Here is a 22,304-nt window from a genome sequence, read left to right on the forward strand (position 1 = left end):
ACTCCCCCCTTCTCCCTCGGGTCTCCTGGTCTATTTTCCTAAGGTCCCTTTTCTTTCCTTCTTCTCTGGGGCTTCCACATGAGAGAAAAACCTATGGCCCTGCATTTTCTGGTTCTGACTAATCCCACTTGACAGAATGTTCTCAAGTTCCATCCTTTTCCCTACAAATGACATGATTTCATTTTTCATATGGCTAAATAAACTGCTGTTGTACATATACACCACATTATCCAGTCATCTGCTGTTGGACACCTAAGCAGATTCCATGACTTGGCGATTCTGAATTGTGCTGCTATAAACATGGGAATGCAAGGATCGCTGTAGTGTGCTAATTCCTTTAGATAAATACCCAGGAGTGGTAGAGCTGGTCATGTGGTGGTGCTTAGTCTTTTGAGAATCCTCCTTGCTGACCTCCACAATGGCTACTGTAATTTACAGCCCCACCAATAGCATAGAAGTGTTTCTTTTTCCTGCATCTTTGCCAGCATTTATTATTATTTGTATTTTGTGGGAAGTTTACTGGGAATTGAACTCAGCGGTACTTTACCACTTAGGTACATATCCAGTCCTTTTTATTTTTTATTTTGAGACAGGGTCTATGTTTCTGAGGGTCTTACTAAATCGCTGAGGCTGGCCTTGAACTTGTGATCCTCCTGCTTCAGCCTCCAGTTAACAGGAGTGTGCCTATGAGCTCGGCCACATCTGTATTCAATGACTGACAATCTGACTAGAAGGAGATGAAATCTTAGTGTCATTAGATTTGCATCTTCCTGATTGCAAAAGGTGATGAACATTTTTTCATGTATTTGTTGGCCATTTGAATTTCAGAATCTCTTTTTTGGGTGCAGGGTACTGGGGATTGAACTCAGGGGCCCTTGACCACTGAGCCACATCCCCAGCCCTATTTATATATTTTATTTAGAGAAAGGGTCTCACTGAGTTGTTTAGCACCTCGCTTTTGCTGAGGCTGACTTTGAATTCAAGGATCCTCCTGCCTCAGCCTCCTGAGCCACTGCATCCGGCAGAAATCTCATTTTTAAGATGTATTCTATGAGCTGGGCATCATAGCACATGTCTATAATCCCAGTTACTCAGGAGGCTGAAGCAAGAGGATCTCAAGTTTGAGGCCAGCCTAGGCAACTTAAGGAAACCCAGTCTCAAAATAAAATTTAAAAAACAAAGGACTGGGGAAGTAGCCAAATGTTTGCCTAGCAAGTGCAAAGCACTGAGCTCAATCCCCAGTACTACCAAAAAAATATTTTTATTTCATAAATATTTCACAACCTATGAACATATTAGTTCAAGTACATAAAGATACATTTAGATATATTCACCAGAATATTTACTGGAACAGCAGCATGGAAAAAGAATAAATAAATTTTGGTATATACATATAATGGAACATCAAGCACTTATTTTTAAAGACATTTTTATTTTTATTTGTTTTTGAATTACTGGGGATTGAACCAGGGCTTCACACATGCTAGGCTGGTGCTCTACCACTGAGCTTAGTCCCCAGCCAAAGCACTCATTTTAAATGCAGAAATCTTTGAGAACCAATGTGTGTACAATATGTATTACTAAATAATGAAAATGAGTTGCAGAAAAGTATATGTAGCATTTCATCTTTATTTCTGAAAAGAACTCAAATATGTATAAATACACCACAGAAAAAAGCCTCAACAGTGGTAATCTCTGGAAGGAGGGAGTATGGGTTTGGAGATGAATAGTAGAGGTGATTCCATCTTTTACCTAATACTCTTTAATGTTTGGATTCGTTTTAATGAGCACATATTAACTTTTACTGACTATATTAACAAGTATTTAATAAAACATTTATTGAGTTTTTCCTTTCTCCCTTTTTATACTGGGGATCAAAATCAGGGCTTCACACACGCTATCACAGAGATATATCCAAGCCCTGGGTTTTCCGTGAACTAACTTGTTTTGAATTACTTTATGGCCAGAATGACTATTCTGATCTAGAGATGAAGCTCAGTGGTGGAGCATCTCCCTAGCACGCACGAGGCCCTGAGTTCAAATCCCAGCACTTCAGAAAGCGAGAAAGAAAAGTAGGTTGGCTGGCTGTTTTGAAATTCTTAACCTATACGAACAGAGCATCTCAATGAGGATGGAATGACCAGAAAGAGAGCAGGGTTAACATGAGCACTCACCTGGACTATATCCAAAACCATGCCGGCTGAAACCGTGCCAAATCCAGCCAGCAGAAACGGCACCAGGATCTGCAGGGCCATGATGCCGCTGGATTCCTTGGGCAACTTTTGGCTTGTTTCCACAATGACGTCCTCGTCGCCCTCACTGGACACGTCTTCACCCTGCAGCATGGCAGTCGTTTCTGAGGCCTCCCGGCCGTCACAGTAATTGTAGTTGGCATAGTCGTCGTACTTGGGACTGCAGTTTGAGGGCGCGTGCCCGCTGCTCCCGTGGAAAGGCTGCTCGGAGAAACCGTGGTACTCCACATGCTGTTCGGACCTGCTACTGAACGCCTGGCCTGCCCCTGACAACCCATCTTGCCAAAGGCCGTTGGTCTTTTTGTGCCTGTCTTCCTGGCTTTTCTGGTAAATTACTGGAACCATGCTCAACAGTAAGTTTAAAAACTTGTCAGACTGAATTGTATTTAAATTTAAAGTCCAATCGACAAAACCTTCTCCACTACTGAAACCACCACTTGTTTTACTGCTAATAGATCTTCCTTTACTATTAGTCATATTGTCATCACAAAAGTCCCTGTATTGCTTAGACCTCAGGCTCCACGACCATAGCAGATGAACCAGAGCCACCCAGACACCTGCCAAGGTTAAGCTGTTGATTCCATCCTTCGGCAGCGCTTCCTCTAGGAATCAAGGATGCTCAGAAGCTCCACCTCGGAACTGGATCTGCCAGGAAAAAAGAAATCAAAGTTTAAAAATCAGACGAACTATCCTGCTACCTAGATTTGCAGAGTTAAAGTATAAAACGCATCTTAAGCAGCCTAAGGTGCTCACACTAGATTCTGTGGGCCAGAAACAACTGTTCTGTGCCACATAATTGCTTTGTGTAAAGAAACTACAGAGTTATTTTTTGTGCTCAATCTTTTTAAAAGCATTTCTTATTTTTGCATACTTTATGTAACTAATTCCCATGTAAGGTCTTTATCGGCCTCTGAAGTTCCACAGAGGATGAATCTATGAAATAATAATTACTATAGAGGACTCAATCTAATGACACCAACTTTTACATACACAAGATAAAGTAGATAGCATTCACAACACTTTAAACATTAAATAATAAGCCATATTACTTTATTTACAACCTAATCAACTTTTGTTATTAAAATAAGAAATGATAATGATGTCTACAGTAATAACACCTGGTAGACATCCTGATATAAAATTAGGTTACAGTCATAGTCGTAGTTCTGACATACAAAAAAAAATTCCCTATAACTGACTTAAAGAATATAATCCTTCTATTATTTAGAAAATAACCAAACTGATTAAAAGGATTACAGAGATTCATTCAATTGCAATTTGCAAGCCAACCAAAGCAAAGCCTGGAATGCACTTCCGGACTTCTCCAAGTCTGCCTGGCCCTTCCTCCCACAGTAGGCCCCTCTAAAGAGACAAACACTGAAGTTAGAGTGTGATGGGCACCGAAGCTGCAGGGCCACACCCACACGCTACCTGCTCAGGTGGAGAGCCTAACTGTTTGCACAAATGCTGCCTCAGCTGGAGGGGCTTTCAAAGCTATCGACTGACAGGTCTAAGGCCTCAGCTGTTTCTCACCAACACCCAAGTGGGTCTGTACTCCCAAGATCAAGACACTAGCACTGATATGATAAAGGACAGGTGGCCCCACCACCTATGGGACTGCCTATCTACCAAGCTAGACCAAGACGAGCTGCCACCAGTACTGCTGGTTTTAAGGAAAACCACTGCATTATTCAGTACATTTGTTTTCCGTGCCTTGGAGCATCCACCTCCTCTACTCGGAGAGAAAGAGAAACAGGAAGCTGTGGAAAAGGGACAAAGAGGTGGGGCTGTGTAGGCTGAGGGCCTGACTCACCCATTTCGTCCTTCATTCACCCTCCTCTCCTCCCTCTGATTATGGGGAGTCTGGGAATGCCTACCAGGGAATTCTCAGAATATACATTCCAGGACCCCAAACCTACTAAGAATATCTATGTTTGAGGCCCACAATTTTTTTTTAACTTCTCCAAGTGATTACAGCACAGACTTCTAAGGACCTGCGCTGAGAAGGTAATGAGTAGATGAAATGCTGCAGGGGACCCTCCACACCTGCGGGTTCCACATCCAGGAGTTCGACCAATCACAGGTGGACAATGTGCTTAAATGCACTGTGTTTTTTTAAGAGAATTTTAATATTTATTTTTTAGTTTTCAGCAGACACAACATCTTTGTTTGTATGTGGTGCTGAGGATAGAACCCCGGCCACACGCATGCCAGGCGAGCGCGCTACCGCTTGAGCCACATCCCCAGCCCCGAAAATGCATTGTATTGAGAACACACAACTGTTTCTTCTTGTCATCCCTAAACAAGATAGTAGAAAACTTTTACAGAGCATTTACACTGTGCTAGGTACTCTAAATAACCTAGAGGTGACTTAAAGTTTAGGCTAGAATGTGCATTGGTTATATTCAAATACCATTTCATATGAGGACCTGAATCTCCACAGAATTGGGTATCTGTGGGGAGTCCTGGAACCAGTTCCCCACAGGTGTCAAAGAGTGACAGTAGTTGCCAGTTTTGTCCCTCGCAGGATGATCAGTATATAGGGAAAATATGTTTAAAGAAAATCCCATGAAGGGAACCCATGCAGAGTGGAGATGAAACGGAGTACTAGAAAAAGACCAGAAGAGCGGCCCGGGAGCTTCTGGAATGGAAACTACCCATCTAGAATGTCAGAGATCCTGCAGCTTTACAGGAGTGAGACTGAGTGATTTTTATTTCTTCAACTCATTTGCCTTTTTAAAAATAGCATTTCACTTCCTCAAAGAAGTGTCTTTAATCAAATAAAATGCAAAACAAACCCAAGATCTATTCCACCAAAGGACCAGGGTTGGCAAGTTCTTCCTCTTGAAGCAGAATTACCAGGTGGATGAAAGTGGAAATGGCAGAGAAAAGCAGGTAAACAAGAAGGATGAAGGGCAGCTTCCTCCCCTGGTTCAGCCAACTTGAAGTTCAGAAAGCTCTAAATGTGCTCAGGACACTCGCCCAACAAGCAACGCCAAGTACAAAAATGGGGAAGAAAGGGGAAAGGGGGGATTTCCCAAGACGCGTCATCTCTCAGAATCTCTCAGGATGTGGCTAAGAGAGTGCCGCAGAGTTGGCCGATGGGATCCAGATGTGCAGCACATCTGCTCACACCCCTACTCCTAGCAGTCCTACTGCAGCACAAGCCGTTCAGAGAGTCGGATGGAGAGGTGGGCTCTGCGGCCACTGTGCACACAGACCACAGAAATTGGGTAAATGATAAAAGAGTGCTTCTCAGAAAAAGGACACTCTGAGTGGAGCCTTGGGCCAGACTTCAGACCCTGTCCATCCCTTCAGCCAAGCACCCTCGCACAGTGAAGAAGCTGGTCAACCCCGCGCATGAGGGCGAGCAGCTGGGTGAAACGCTAAGCCATGCTTCAAGAACACGAAACACACAGCGGGCAGATGTTTTATTATTATTTGCTCAATATCTTTCCCCAATATTTTAGCTAATGGTATCTAATTCCTGTGGGAAACTGGCCTTTCCTGCTCCGGGAGATTCTTGTAGGTCTTTTGATCACAATGGAAACCTTCCAGACACAGTGATGACAAGTGGCTCAACAAGGACCCAAGGCACAGGCACTGACTTCTTAACAAGACTCCTGAAGCCCAAGAAATAAAACCAAGAGTCAGTAAGCGGGATGACATGGAATTAAAAGGCAAAGAACGGCAAAGAAAACAAGAACATGAAGAGAGAGCCTATGGAACGGGAGATCTTTATCGCTTGCTCCTCAGACAAGGGATTAATATCCAGAATATATAAAGAAATCAAGGAACTAACACCAAATGTGGGAGGCCATCGTTGCACGTGATTCGAGTCACCTCCCCGGCTGGGCAAGAGGCGCTTAGACAGATCTTTGTGTTCAGAGCTTTCCCCACCCTTCTCGGTCCGAGGGCTTGTCTGTGTGGAGGCGTGCCTGACCACAGCCCCTGAAGACCCAATCGTCTCACCTGACCTTGGGACACTGCCCCCTTAATCTTCACTGGATGGGATTTTCTCCAGAATTTTTTATTCCCCAATAAAAGTCCACTCCCTGGCTTGTTCTCTCCCTCTCCCTCTCCCCCTCTCTCTCTCTCTCTCTCTCTCTCTCTCTCTCTCTCTCTCTCTCTCGCTGGCCTCTTCAGTAAATCTCGCTACCCTAATAGGTAGCTGGAAGCTGGAGCTAGGAGAAGCCGTCCTGGAGCTGGTTTAAAGGTAATTAGAGTCTCTCTCTGTCATTCAAACTCCCTGTGGATTTCTTATGCAGCTGAACCTTCACCTATGAAGCCTGTGCTGGCCGCAGGCTAAAAACCAAAAAAAAAAAAAAAAAAAAAAACCCATCCAATTAATAAATGGACAAAAAAACTAAACACTTCTCAAAAAAGTAATGCAAACGGCCGACATATATATGAAAAAGATTCAACACCTCTAACAATTGGGGAACCACAAGTCAAAACCACATTGAGCTTTCATCTTGCTCCAATCAGAATGACAATCATCAAGAATACAATAATAAGAAGTTCCAAGATTTGAGAAGAATCAGAATTCCTGTAGGTCAGGACAGGTTTGATTCAGTTTCCTGGGTCCTCTACAGCAATCCTTATTCAGAATCATCTCCAAAGAAGGTTAAGTTTGAAAAATGTTCTTTGTGTTTTCACTGTGCCTGTGGTCTAATTCTTTGGAAACTAATTCTCTACTAGTGGAAAATGAAGACTTTAGGAAATCTGGATGCTGTGTCCTCTTGTCACTGCCTCGACAGCAGTTTTGAACAACATATTAAAGGACAGAAAAGAGCAACTCAAAGGCAAAGAGAAAAACTGAAAACATAAACCCTTAAAATAAGTATCTAAATGGTAATTAAGTACTAGATCACCAGAGCCCATTCTCTACATCTTGATTCTTATTTATCTAAGGTCAAAAGTAATTGTGGAATATTTTAATTGGTTCTTAAATGTCCTAAGTTCCTTATTGAAATAAATTCTAATAAATTGTTGGCAGGCAAAAAAAAAAAGAATACAATAATAATCAAGGCTAGCAAGGATGTGGGGAAAACCTGACTCAGAGACCTCGTCGGTGGGACTGAAAGTTAGTACAACCACTCCAGAAAGCAGTGTGGAGTAAAAAGAAAGAAAACTGTAAATGGAACCGCCTTTTAACCCAGTTCTCTCTTCCTCGGCACATACCCAAAGGACTTCAAATCAGCACACTACAGCCATCTAGCCCCATCAGTGTTTATAGCAGTGCAATCCACAATGACCAAGTTAGGGAACCAGAGAACAGACAAATGGATAATGAAAATGTGGCCTCTCTGCACAGCGGAGTTTTACTCAGTCAAAGAAGAATGAAATGATGGTATTTGCTGGCAAAAGGATGAAACTGGAGAACAACATCATGCTAAGGGAAATAAGCCAGACTCAAAGTCAAGGATCAAAGGTTTTCTCTCAGATGCTGAAGCTAGACCACAATAAGGGCAGAAAAACCCAGAGAATCCCATGAAAATAGAAGAAAGATCAATGGAGTAGAGGAAGTGACTGGTGGGGAGGGAAGAGGGAAAAACGGAGGAACAGTAGAATGAGACTGACCAAACCTACCCATGAGCCTGGATGAACACACCACAGGGCATTTCACCTTGATGTGTATCTATAATGCTCTCATTTAAAAACTAGAAAGAGAGACAGACAGACAGACTGGTAGAATACAGGAAAGGAAACAGGGAGGAAGGAGGGGGCAAAGGGAAGCACTGGGACTGAAATGGAACAAGTTATATTCCATGCTTGTATAACTATGTCAAAGTGAACCCCACATGATATATAATATAATGCACTAATATACAATTTTTTTAAAAAAAAAAGAGGACTTGAGCCTTCCCTGGAATTTCATATATTTGTTGCTTACCATTGCCTGAGGGCCTACTAGATGCTGGGGCTGCTGTGATTAAGGAATTAGGCACAGTCCCTGGTCTAGTCAGTCGGTTTTACCTTGTAGTGGGAAAGAAAAACAAGTGGGTGAATAAGTAACTGAGTCAATCTGGAGAAAGGCCATGAAGGACACAGTTAATTTAACAAAAAGTGAATGACTGACAGGCTACTTTAGAGGGGAGGGCCTCTGGGGGAGAGTTCTCACTGCCCTTGGCATGACATAATTCTGAAGCTGTCACAAAACTCCCCCAGCCACCACCATCACTGCCGCTTGTAGGGAAACCCACCTGCATGAGAAGAGGATCCACAGGGTCAGAGCTCCAAGGCATTTATTTAAAGCCCCCCGCACCCCTGTTCCTCCCAATAATGTGGCCATTCAATCTCCACTGTTGAAGCTACTCTGAGAGGTGTTTGTTTGCACAGTGTTTTGCTTTTTTTCTTTTTTAATGCAGTTTGTAAGTACTACAAATAGAATTAATCCATGGGAAAGGGAAAACTAAGAACTGCCCTTCAACGAGCACATGCTGCGGATCACATATCACCAGCCTTCTCCAAGAAAGTGTGTTTGTTTTTGTTATCCTTCACTTCATCCAGTTATTCTCATGTTTGCTAACTCACAAAGCCTACACCTCCTTAAGGACTCCTTTTACTTTCTTCCTTTAAAGAAATCACTTAGAAACTCTTCTTGTTGAATCATGGATTGCAATCAAAATAGCTTTGTGGGTTGAATTAAAATGAGTAATGTCCATAAGTACTATTAAATATCAATTCTGTATCTGTTATTCATTTGCGAATGAGTAAAAACAGGTAAAAATGTTAAAAATAATAGAATCCATCCAAGCTTCCCCTGGCTGAAGGTGCTTACTCTGAGGCACACCCATAGAGACATTATGGGTCACTCTTCAGCTACTTGGCAGGTTCCACTAATCTAATACTCACCTAGCTAAGAACCAACCACCCAGTTCTTCAAAACCTTTCATAGAATGGTTCAGGTTTCAATTCTGACCTCTTTGTAAACTATACAAAGAGTTTTATATATTTCTTTCTTTAGGAAAAAAGAAATCATAATTTTATTCACTAATGGCCAACATTTGCACAGATAGAATTTTAAAAAAAAAATCTGTGCAACAGGTTCAGCAAGTATAGTGGTTAAAATTGTGGGTTGGGGGTTATATTGACACTCTCATGTTTATTTCAGCATTATTCACAATAGCAAGATCTGGACACAAGGTAAGTTCATTAATGGATGAATGGATAAAGAAAATGTGGTATGCATACAAAATGGACTAGTATACAGCCTACAAAAAAAAGGAAATTTTGTCATTCAGAACATGGATGGAGAGGACATTATTCTAAGCGAAATAAGTCAGGCACACAAAGACAAATACTTCATGAAATTGCTAACGTGAAATTTAAAAGAGTTGCTGTCATAGAGAATGAAAAGGTAATTACCAGAGACTGGAGGGGAAAAGGAGAAGGGATGGGGAAAGAGAGGATGTTGATCAAAGTTTCAGTGAGAGAAGAATAAGCCTTCAGTAACATATTACAGTGCATAACCACGGTCAATAGTAATGCATGCTTTAAAACTGCTCAAATGATAGAGTTTAGTGTTCTCTACTCATACACACAAACAAGGTGGTGAGGTGATGAATATATTAGCTTGACTGAATTTTTCTACAATGTATACCTAGATCAAAACATCACATTATAATCCATAAAAACAATTATTTAAAAATAAACATTATCTAAACAATGTCAATAAAAATGTCAGGCATAAAGCTAGGTGTGGTGGCTGCACACCTGTAATTACACCTACTTGGGGGGATGAGACAGGAGGACAGCTAGTTGAAGGCCAGCCTAAGCAATTTGGTGAAACCATGTCTCAAAAGAAATAAAATAACAAAGATCTGGGGATGTAGCTCAGTAGTAGAGTATTTGGCTAGCTGTTCCAGGCCCTGGGTTCAGTCCCCCTGTACTGCAAAAAAAAAAAAAAAAAAAGACATGATTTTAAAAACTTAGGTAGACCTAGCTGTAGCAAATGTTGTTATTTCTCAGTTTTACAAAGACTCTGTGCGTTAGGCACAACCAACACAGGGGTGACTCTGCCTGAGTACCTTAGACCTTGCTACTCGAGACTATGGCCTATGGTCCAGCGGCTACAGCAGCATGGGGAGCTTGTTAAAAATGTAGGATCTCAGTCAGCTCCCACCCCGAACCCAACCTACCCACTAAATCAAAATCTGAACTTTTAATTGTATCCCGAATGATCGCCATACATATTAAAATCTGTCAGAACCCTGGAAAAGAACTTGGCATTATCTACTAAAATCAGAGTCATGTGCCCTACCATCCAGAAACCCCACCCAATCATCGCCCCTGGAGAAACTTGTACTGTCCCCTAGAAGACACTGGAAGATGTTCTCAGCAGCACTGTTCATACCAACAAAAAAAAAATGAAATTAATCCCTGAGGGGAAAGACCATGGCATATTTGTACAACGGGATATAAGAGGTTTCTTAAGCTCAGAGTGCTCATTACTGCCCTTTAAGCTGTGTGTATATGTTACAAATGAGTCAGCAGGATGATGTCATTTTTACTACTCCTCTCCCAAACAGGATTGTTCTCCCTCCCTGTCGCCATGTCACCTGCCACACCACGGGAAGGCGACACTGTCTCCAGGGTGTCAGGTATGGCCATGAGAAGGCTTAGGCCATCGAAGGGCAGCGGGAACAACCCAGGTATGTCTCTTTTCCCCATCTTTGACAGTGGCACGTCCTAGGCACTTGCTGCTGCTTCAGACTGGGTTCCAGGACAGGGACACATGGAGAGCAGCACCAGAGCCAACCATAGCACCCACAGGTACAGAACACAAGAAATGACCAAAGCTCCTGGTCCTGAAAGTCACTGAAAGTTTAGACTTGCTGATTGCCACAGCGTAACCTGACAAAGCTTCCCAAAGGTGTCTATTAAAGAATCTGCCTGCCAGATGCCTACCCAGTTTAGGGGATCCGGCATCCTGGGCACCTGAAGGCCCCAGTCTATAGTCAAGGAGTTTTCAAACATGTGAATCTCAAACAACAGAAAAATTTCCTCCCAAATCTTACCAAGGTTTTCTTTTTTTAGTTGTCAATGGTGCTGAGAGGCACAGCCAAGTCAGAATGGCCCCTGGCATTTTGCCAGAAGTAATGGTTGAGAGGCGAGCCATTAAGATGATGCTGGATTGAAACAGGCTGTGTATTCAATTGTATATAGACACCTGCTGTCCACCTCAGGCGTCTGCTACTTTGGAGTTCTCACGGGGATTCCTGGGGAGTTCCTGTTGGTTGGTGAGGTTCCGGTGGAGGGAGTTCCAGTGTGTGTGGTGTGCCTGAAAGGGCCTCGTGGGTGACGTTTGCGTGATTTTGGAAATAAAGTTTGGTCCTGCTTGAGTGGCTCATGATTTGTGCCCAGCCAGACTGCAGCAAATGGACCTTTATTTTTATTTATTTGTATGTGGTGCTGAGAATCAAACCCAGTACCTCACACATGCTAGGCAAGTGCTCTACCACTGAGCCACAACCCCAGCCCCAAATTTTACCAAGTTTAAATAAATGCAATCTTCCTCTAAAAACTCAGCCTACATTTTAACATCAAAAATATAGAAAAAAAAGGAGCTGAGGTTGTAGCTCAGTGGTAGAGCGCTTGCCTAGCATGTGTGAGGCACCGTGTTCGATCCCCAGCACCACATATAAATAAGCAAAATAAAGGTCCACAGACAACTGAAAAAAAAAAAAAAAAAAAAAGTTTAAAAAAAATGTAGAAAAGACAAAACCTCAGACTAAAGAGCAGCCCTTTCCACTGGGTACATTTGGATTTATGGAAAGATCCATTCCAGGTTTCCTGTAACAACCTTGTCGTGGTTGGGTCAGAGGGTGTGTGACTTAAAGGAAAAGAAATACCAGGCACTCCTTTATGAGTTCAACTATAGTTATAAAAATCCAACATTAGTGCTAAAATTGTTTATTTTTAAAAGTTAAGGGAAAAAAGTATACTATATATGTGTTTACTAAGTCAGAATCTTTTTTTAATATTTATTTTTTAGTTGTAGTTGGATACAATACCTTCATTTTAACTTATTTATTTTTATGTGCTGCGGATGGAACCAGGTCTCACACGTGCAAGGTGATCGCTTTACCACTGAGCCACAACCCCAGCCCCTAAGTCAGAATCTTGGAGAAACCTGCCCATTGTGCCTGAGATGTTATTCTGTTCCATTACAAAAAGTTAAATAATACTTAGAATATCCAGCAAAGGCCGGGCACAGTGATGCACACCTGTATTCCAGCTGCTCAGGAGGCTGAGGCAGGAGGATTGCAAGTTCAAAGCCAGCATCAGCATCAGCAAGATGCTAAGCAATTCAGTGAAATCCTGACTCTAAAATAAAATACAGCAAAAGGGCTGGGGATATAGCTTAGCGGTCTAGTGCCCCCAGGTTCAATCTGTGTTTTTTTTTTTAAAAAAAAAGAACATTCAGCAAAGCTGTGTTGACAGGTATTAATTGTGCCTAATCATTCAGAAAGGTATGAATGGTAATTTAACAATTCATAACAATAAATAAGAGTTTTGATGTAATCTATTACCAGTAATTATCACATTTGGTCAAAACTTTAAAAACATGTTGAACATGTTTTTAAACATGTTTATATCAATACACTAAAAACCACTGTCCCATCACACCCACAGAGGCACACAACCACCCACCCGTGGGTCATACTTTGATTATTACCTCTTCTTACTTAAGCCCTTCTGCAAGCATGTTTTCCGCTCCTTTCAGTTCCTTTGTGTGTCTGATGTTTCTTTCTGTTATTAAAATGCACTAATCACAAAACAAGATATGTTATGTAGTCAACTCAATTAACTTTTAGAAAGGCCATGCCAAACAAAACCGGACCTCAGCTGATACAGTACAAATTATTTTCTTGTTTGATAAATTGTTTTTATTCCTTTGAATAACACTCAGTACTTCACTGTGGGATGGGTTCATAAAGATAAGGATGATGCTCACTCCACTTGCTCTTTGCAGCACTCAAGCAGCAAGCTGATTCTATTTATGGCTGCTCAATTTTCTTTCTTTCTTTTTTTTTTTTTTTTTAAATTTTTAAAATATTTATTCTTTTAGTTTTCGGCGGACACAAAATCTTTGTTTGTATGTGGTGCTGAGGATCGAACCTGGGCCGCATGCATGCCAGGTGAGCGTGCTACCGCTTGAGTCACATCCCCAGCCCGATTTTCTTTAATTATTTTTATTTAAAAATTCAAATCTGAATAAATTAGGCTTCACCCATTTTCCTTCTTTTTTTTTCTTTTAAATAAAGATACCAGGGGTCATACAGGGTCTCACACATGCTAGCCAAATACTCTACCACTGAGCTACATTCCCCGTGCTTTTTTTGTTTATTTTTGAAATTACGAAATTGCGCCTGCTGGCCTTGAACTTGCAATCCTTCTGTCCCAGCTTCCTGAGGAGCCGGGATTACAGGTAGGCTCCACCATGCCCAACTCCTCTCATTTCAAAGAGAAAAATTTAAAGTCCCAGCAGCCTATTAGACATTAGTTTTATGATTCTGAACTTAGCTTCTTTATTTCTAATAAAACAAAAAATCCCTCTTGCCTGAAGAAGCTACCATGAGATCACATGTCTCCAAAGAGTTTCTCCCTTGGGTTTCCCTAAGAACGTATCAGAACCCGCAAGGACCATGAGTCTTGATAACGGAATCACACTGAAGAAGTCTCTTCTCCACCTTGACTAGCTCTAAGCTTTCACTAATCATTTTTACCCTTTCATTATTCTTACCCACAGGGTTTCTGAGAAAAATCTCAACTTTATTGGCTTAAACTGGAAGCTTTCTGCCTAAACTCAGCTCGAGAGCTCACAGTTTCATTTAGGGCAACAGGTAGTGACATCAAACATTTTTGACAAGAGGGGAAAATGAGAGAAGAGTGAAGGGCATTTAACCTCCACATACACAGATTGCTATAAAACTGGTGGCTTCGACACAGAAGCTTGAGCAGTCCCAGGCAGGATTCAGCTACTGACACCCAGAAGCCAGCAGAACTCCCTGAAGCCACCTCTCACTTCTAAGGTCGCCCACGGACAGGAAAGAGCAATGTCATAAAAGGTATTAACCCCAACGTTTCTTCATGCCTAAGAGATAGCTAAATATTTGCAAAGAATTTGTTTAAGCCTGCAGAAATAATAGTGGGAATGATAAATCCTTTGTATAATAAATCCTCAATATGTGTCATAATCTTCCAAATGACCCAGAGCAGCTCATTTCATTCTCAGAATCATGAGAACCTCTAATCCCCCTCACTAACAAAAGAAATTTATTAATTATTTTTAAAGACTCTTTATTTGGAAGAAGGCTACACCAAAAAAAAAAAAAAAAGCCAAAATCAGCTTTGGGGAGACTAAGGCAGGAGGCTTGGCTAAGCCCAGGAGTTCCAGGCCAGCCTGGGCAGCCCAGTGACACTATCTCAAAAACAAAACAAAAACAGAAAACAAAATCAATAAGCCAATGGATCAACAAAGACGGAATCAACTGTTAAAGCAACTCTACCCACTGGGAAAATGTTGACAGATTAAATACCGTAGGTGTCCAAAGAACAAGGTGCACCGCCTAGGACAGTACAGTGTGTTCTACCAGGGCCACCAGGCAGGTCTTATCTACCCCCATGGAAACCAACCGGAAGGCGAACAATATCATGGAACTAGGGATTTGATTAAATAATGGCAACAAATAAACAGTTTTATAATACAGGAAGCAATTTACCCTAAGTTTTTGTGCCGCTATTTGGAACAGGACTAAGAAGGGCTGGAGGGCAAACAAGCTGAACCAGAGAGCGATTCTGAAGTTGAGGAATTGCCCTCAAACAACAGAAAGGGTGTTCCCCACTCTCTCACAAATATCTCCCCGCCCCCCCACACACACACACACACACACGGAGACTTGACACTGGAATACTGGTATTTTTGCTTTTCTTTAATAGAGATGGAGCCATCTGTTTTTAGCAGAGAGGAAACAGCTCCATCTGAAAGTCAAATCTTATGATCAACTTATTCACCTAATATTATATTCCTATTCTGGAATTATTTTGTACTTCTATTTTTTTTAACTCAATACTTCTTGTAGGGGTTTTTATAAGCTGACACAACACTTGTGTAGCAAAAGATAGAGTACATGATAATAAAACATATCCTTAACTATTTCTCTAACACTTATAAATCTGTAATAAATCTGAAATCCTCATATTTAGAAGCTAAGCAACTATAGCTCATTATCATTTCAAATGAGTAGAAACTGTTATTTGGAATTCATACAAAAGTATATTTTCATATTTTATTCTTTTATCACATTCTAATACTCTTAGGGTCCCATTTTTAAAAATGTATACCCACTTCTACAACCAACTTAAAACATAATTTGACTCACTGAATAAATAAGCTAAAAGTTAAAAATAAAAGCTTCCAGAATTCTAAGGTGTAGAAAAGATGCCAAGGGGCCAATATTTAAAAGGAAGAAAAGAAGTTGATGTACCAATGTTTAACAGAAAAATGAACTTTCAAGAAAAGTGAAAGGGGAAAAAATAAAAGTACTTGCCACACGTAATCATTTCACTCCAGGCTCTAAGATCATGAAGGCCCCATAATTTTCCAGGCTGTCGCATTTCAAATATTTACTCAGAGCACTTCTGCCCATCCTCCATATGTCCTTCCCTTTCCCTATCCCCAGCATGCATTGACACCCTCCACCCGCGAGCTGGCCACTACAGTCCCTTACCTCCTCTAGGTGACTAAGCAGTACAGACAGCTCCCACAGAGGGTCCCTGGGGACACCTTCACACTGAGGATGAAGCTAGACCTTCTGCCTCCCCAAACTGCCCTCCCTAAGAGGTTGAGTGCACAGACTCCTGAGCAGAGACTCCATGCTGCTGAGGTGAGGGACAGGTACAAAGTGTGGTTTCAATTGGATGCCAATTGAAACAATGACCTATTTCAGTACCTTTACCCCCTGCAATCAACTCTCTTCTCTACACTTTGGTCAGGGCCGAGCACTTTTTAAAATTCAATACCAGTTAACACAAAAGAAAAACAAGGAGCCCTTTTCTGGAGGACTCTCAGTCCAACTCAAAGCTCAAGATCAAACTACTCCCAGGCCACCCACCCAATTTCCCTGCCATACATGGTCTTTGCTCAGAAAAACACTGGACAATCCTTTGCTACTCATGTCCATAGAGTTCTCTTTTATTCTTTTTCTTTCTACATAAAGAAAGAACTGAGGGTAGACAAAAACTGTCAATCCTGGAAAGCCGTCATCCACAGATGATCACTGGTCTATGCAATGAACTTAACTGTTCCAAATACATGTTTAAAACAAAAACTGGGTTTATGTTATACATAAGGTTTTGTGTCCGATTTCATAAAATATCAATAAAAATTTTCCTGGTCAATATTATTCTACACTTATTTTTAAAGGTTACTTGCAGTTTCCTCTATTTTTAAACTCCCAGGAACTCGAAAATCTCTTCTACTTTCTTTCCTCCTCTCTCCACACATTCTCCCAAAGAACAGCACAACTAAAATACAATAGCCCTCATTCAGCTAATAGATCCCAAACACTCTAGGCAAACTCACTAGTCTACGACATTCTATTTTTCATACCATGATTTCATTTATAGCTTTTATTTGTTGGATGACTGTGAAAAATAACTACATGAGGCCCAGGCTACCCCCGAGGGCCAGAATACCATGAGGACTGAGGTACATCTTCCCCTAACCCATCACGTGTAGCTTAAAAGCCAAACAAAATAAGTTCAGGTGTCCAAAAGGCCTGATTTCTCCCATGAATACTTCTTGTTTCAAGAATTATAAAACATTGTAATCCCAGCAGCTTGGGAGGTTGAGGCAGGAGTATTACAAGTTCAAAGCCAGCCTCAGCAAGTTAGCAAGACCCTAAGCAACTCACAAAGACCCTTTCTCTAAATAATACACAAAAAAGGGCTGGGAATTGTGACTCAGCGGGTAAGCCTCCCTGTGTTCAATCCCCAGTACAAAAAAAATTATAAAATATTGAATTATTTAAGTTTTCTCTCTCTTGCGGTACCCCCTTGCTGATGCTCAAATACATGCCTACTAGCCTGCCTTTTAAACACTGCCTTTTAGGGACAGAGAAAGGAAGAGTATGTGTTCTTAGGAGTAATAGAAGAGCTTAAATTCAGATTATAAAAATCCACACATGATCATAATTACAGACCTCAATTTATAGGTATCGGTCAGGTACATTTTTTAAAAGGAGAATAATAACTATCTATTTAAAATTGTATTATTCATGTGGAATCTTTATAGCAAATGCTTTGTACAATCTGCAACTGAACATAGTTTAGAGAGCTATTTCCTATGCTATTGTTAGGTAGGTCAATAACATGATTTACATTGAGTGATTTTTATGGTGAAATAATAAGTGACTAATTCAACAAATTTTTCACACTTCAGTTAAGAGGGAAAATTTGTTTCCAAATTACATCTTGATTGTCACTAGCTATGGAACACTTGCTTCTAGACTTCAGTTTCCTCATGAAAAAAAAAATCCTCTTTATTGGGTTATTATGAGGATTAAGTGACTTAATACATATCAACCACTTAGAAAATTGTACTGAGCTTTCAGTAAATGCTACCTAATGTTATCATAGTCACTATTGGTATATATTTTTATAAAAGGCTCAAAACCTAACATCCTACTTCATTCTCCTCTTACTAATATGCTATGTTACACAGTCACAAAAATGCTGTACATTGCTGTACTGAATCTCTGGTTTATAATTTTCAAATGAGCTTATACGTAATAATTACAAATATCTCTTATATTATAAAAATAAAGACACAGTATTTGAATTCAGGACTCTCTAACCACTGTTAGTGATACAGAAGTCACTGCAGGTATTCTTTGGTATGATCTACACCAGCTTACATGGCCATAGGTACAAGGTCTGCAATCCTACTGACTCTGCAGGCTGAGACAGGAGGATTGCAAGTTTAAGGCTAGCCTCAGCAACTTGGCATGACCCTATCTCAAAATCAAAAATACAAAGGGGTAGGAATGTAGCTCAGTGGTCTCACCTCTGATTCACAGTTGAACTCTCCATATCATCATCTATTAATAAATAAATGTTTTCTGAAGACCCAGAAACAGAACCATAGCATAAACTGCCTTGGTTATGAACATCAGACCACAGAGTCCAGAAGCTCCTGTTCCCATAGTGCTCTGACCTCCTTACATCTTACTGCACTCATATACATGAAGGTCATCCTTTTCAAGACCATGAGCTTTTGAAACAAATTCTACATATTCCCTACTCAGCATCCAACCAATTTTTGTATGTGACAATATGTATTTGTTCAGCAACTAAATGAATAACTAAAGTGATCATTAGCTGAACCTTAAAGGACAAGTAAGATTGAGAAATGGGAGAAGAGGAGAAAGTATATCTAACACAGAGACCAGCAACCGGCAGGAAACTGCAGGGATGTGGACAGGTCCCAGCAGAAGCTTCCCATGACCAAGCAGCAGGCGGCCATCTGTGCAGACCTGCAATTCCAAGGAGGTGGCTTAGGACTTCATTTTCTAAACTAGACCAATTGTTTATAAACATTTGTTTTTAAGAAGAGCAACACTTTGATTCAATTAAGCCCTATGTGAAGTGCCAATACACCAAACGGTTGTGTGAACTCAAAGCACACCAGTTCCCACACCCTGTACCCCAACCCCACCTTACCTGAGTCAAGAAGACACCGAGACCCCTCCTCAAAGATTGGAAACCCCTGAACTATCAGAAAAGTCAGAAAGCACAAACATCAAAGTGCTCAAAGCACTCACCTCTGGGGAACCGTCTGCCCAGGTGGGAGGAGAGAGGGAAGACGCCAGTTCAATGGCCTTAGGTGTCCTGCCGCAGGTTAATGCATCACTGCCCTATACCAGGACGTTTTCTTGACAAAATGACATTGCAGTGAACAGCTGTGTGCACAATACTTTCCCACACCTGGAATTATTTACTTCTGTGAATTTATACAAGTTAATAGTTTCCATTTGATCCTATGGTGCACTGTTTAAAACAGGACAGTGGAACATAGAAGTATCCAATTCAATGAGTATTTTTAAAAAGCCATCATATGTTAGCAAAATTTGACTCTAGCATTCTAGTTCAAGATGTGTATGCATGTGTGTGTATAAAGTCTTACTATAAAACTAATTAGGAAAATTTCCACACCTCAAAAATACACTACAGTAAACCTGAATCAGAACTGAAATGTCTACCTTTCATGAATTTTTCATAACTTCTCTTGCCACTTATCAGAACGATACACTGGAAGAATTTTCCTTTCATGATTGAGTTTCACAATTAATTCTGTGAAGTCATAGTACTCTGACAGTAGATTCTCTGGCAACAAATGAGACATCTTCATATTCTTATTTGTAAGCTCTTTGAGGCATATGGATGTTCTATTCTTACTTCTAAGAGCAAAATCTATTTCCTCTTACCTCTAATGATTGATATGTTTTAATCTAACTTACCTCTCTTTCTCCCTATCAGCTTCCTAAAACTACCTTTGGGCGAGTACTCAGAGAAATGCCTCTAAGTTCAAACAAAATATAAAATGATCCCTGAGCAAGGCGTGGGGGTGCATGCCTGTAATCCTACTGACTCTGTAGGCTGAGACTGGATCTCAAGTTCAAGGCCAGCCTTAGCAACTTGACCCTTCTCAAAATAAAAAATACAAAGGGTGGGAAATGTAGCTCAGAGGCAAAGCCCCTGGGTTCAATCCCCAGTACTGCCCCCACCAAAGACAGAAAAAAAATTGCTGGATTGCTAGTTCCTATGAATCACCTGTGCAGTTTCCCTGTACTCTTTGGGAGGAGAAACACCAAAAATAGAAAGCATATTGGCTTTTTTTTTTCCTTATCTCTAGTACTCTTTTATTAAATTTTGTTAAATTCACTTATTTAAAAGGTAATTTATTTCTATCATTAACATGACTTCAATTGAGAAAAAAATTCTAATAAAGACCTTTTTTTTTTGTTCAAAAGCAAGTTATTACTAGGAGCAGCAAAGCCACCTCCACTACTACATAAAATTTCTATTAACTGTATATAATTAGACTGTATTAACAAAAATTTTCTTAGTCTACAGCTGTACCAGGCACCATGCTACTTGCAAGATTCACTGTGAAAAGACAAAAGTAAGATCTGTTCTCAGAGCCAGCCTTCATGATGCAAAGGTAGGCAAAGAATCTTCATGAAATAGAAGATTCTAATAATAAAAACAATGGAAAGCTGCTTTAGAATGAACTGGAACCAGATTTTAGAATACCTGGAACAAGAGGCCAAGAGATTTGAAGTTTTAACTTGAGTTGAAGACTCCACACTGAATGAGAGCTTCAGAAAAATATGGATCTAATCAGGCGCCGACTAAATTCAGTGCCTTCTCATTTCCTCTGAGATAAATCCAAACTTTCATAAACTTAACTCATCCTGCATAAACAACCCCACCCACCCTCACCATCTACTAAGTAGCTACATGTGACCCATCCTTCCAATTTTATTTCTTTTTTTAAAAACACACTGGTGGGGGCTGGGGTTGTAGCCCAGAGGTAGAGCGCTCGCCTAGCACGTGGGTAGCCCTGGGTTCAATCCTCAGCACCACATAAAAAATAAAAAATAAAATAAAAGCATTGTGTCCAACCACAACTAAAAAAAAAAAATATTAAAAAAAAAACAACAACACTGGTTTGCTGGGCACAGTGACGCATACCTGTGATCTCAATAGCTCAGGAGGCTGAAGCAGGAGGATGGTAAGTTCAAAGCCAGTCTCAGCAACTTAGTGAGATCCTAAACAACTTGGAGAGTCCCTGTCTCAAAAAGTAAAGGGGCTGGGGATGTGGGGCAGAGGTTAAGTGACCTTGGGTTGAGTCCCCAGTACCAAACACACACACACATGCTGTCACACAAGATACTAAACTGACGCCACAAAATACTAGTAAGCATTTGCAGTTAGAAAAGTTCCACCCTCAGGTACTGCACATTCTCTTCCCTTTCACCTGCCTTCTCCAATCCTGCTCATGATCTTGGCTCTTAGACATCACTTTCCTGGCCTTTGAAATTCATTCCCCTCCTCTGGTCCCAACGTTCTAGGCTGTAAACTCATGGAGGCAAGGACCCATTCCTGACCGCCACTGAATCCCCAGGGCCCAGCCTCATGCCTGTTAACATATTAGACACTCGGTAAATATTTGAGTAGTAACACAAGGAAATGGACTTGTATAATCTATGTATTTAACCACATAATGAAATGGTCACCCACTTTAAAAGTTTTTTTTTAATAGGTTTAGTCTTTTCCAAGGAAAATATAATAGCAGTTACTTTTGTGAATGGTGACCGATTCCCTAGGCTAGCCCACAAAACCCTTTTACTCACCACACAACTCATGAGGAGACTGCTTGTGTCCCCCTCTGAACGGCAACAGAACTTTCACACGTCTAAGTAAAAGTGAACCAGATTAAAGAGACACTTCTTTTTCTCCATCCCTATCATTAGTTTCTCTTACAGTAACTTATCTAATTGCTAAGACAGGGATAAAGGTCAATAAAACAGGCTCTCGCTGGCTCTTTATGCGCTTATATTGCCTTAGAGAAAGTTTTCCTTTACATTTCACCTCCTATGAGGAAACACCTTAGGGCAGGACTTTCCTTCCTGCAAGGGAGACCCGAAGTTTTTCAGGTGCTATGGTTTCATCTGAGTAGGTATGTAAATTAAGAAGAAACAGCTGGGCACAGTGGTGCAAACCTGTAATTCCAGGTGCTTGGAAAGCCAAGTCAGGAGAATCACAAGTCTGAACCCAGCCTGGGCAACAGAGAAAGACCCTGTCTTAAAACAAAAACTTTTCAAAAGGTGTAGAGATGTAGTACAGTGGTAGAGTACCTACCTTGCACCCCAAGGCCCTGGGTTCGACCCCCAGAATCACCTCCCCCCCCACAAAAAAATCTCAATAGCTAAAACAAAACAAAAACTACAAGTTATACACAGAAAATGTCAACCTTAT

At 40.8% G+C, this 22,304-nt stretch overlaps 1 protein-coding gene across 3 annotated transcripts in view; it reads right to left on the reverse strand.

The window, feature by feature from the left end:
- Positions 1 to 22,304, reverse strand: part of Slc41a2 (solute carrier family 41 member 2) — a 118,613-nt gene that overhangs the window by 92,566 nt on the left and 3,743 nt on the right. For all 3 annotated transcript variants that reach the window (XM_076853247.2, XM_076853248.2, XM_076853246.2), the window contains exon 2: positions 2,175 to 2,897. In XM_076853247.2, the coding sequence (XP_076709362.2) occupies positions 2,175 to 2,729 (555 nt within the window). In that variant the 5' untranslated portion in view covers positions 2,730 to 2,897. The remainder of the gene's footprint in view (positions 1 to 2,174; positions 2,898 to 22,304) is intronic.

Source organism: Callospermophilus lateralis, chromosome 4, assembly GCF_048772815.1.
Source record: "Callospermophilus lateralis isolate mCalLat2 chromosome 4, mCalLat2.hap1, whole genome shotgun sequence".
NCBI lineage: Eukaryota > Metazoa > Chordata > Mammalia > Rodentia > Sciuridae > Callospermophilus > Callospermophilus lateralis.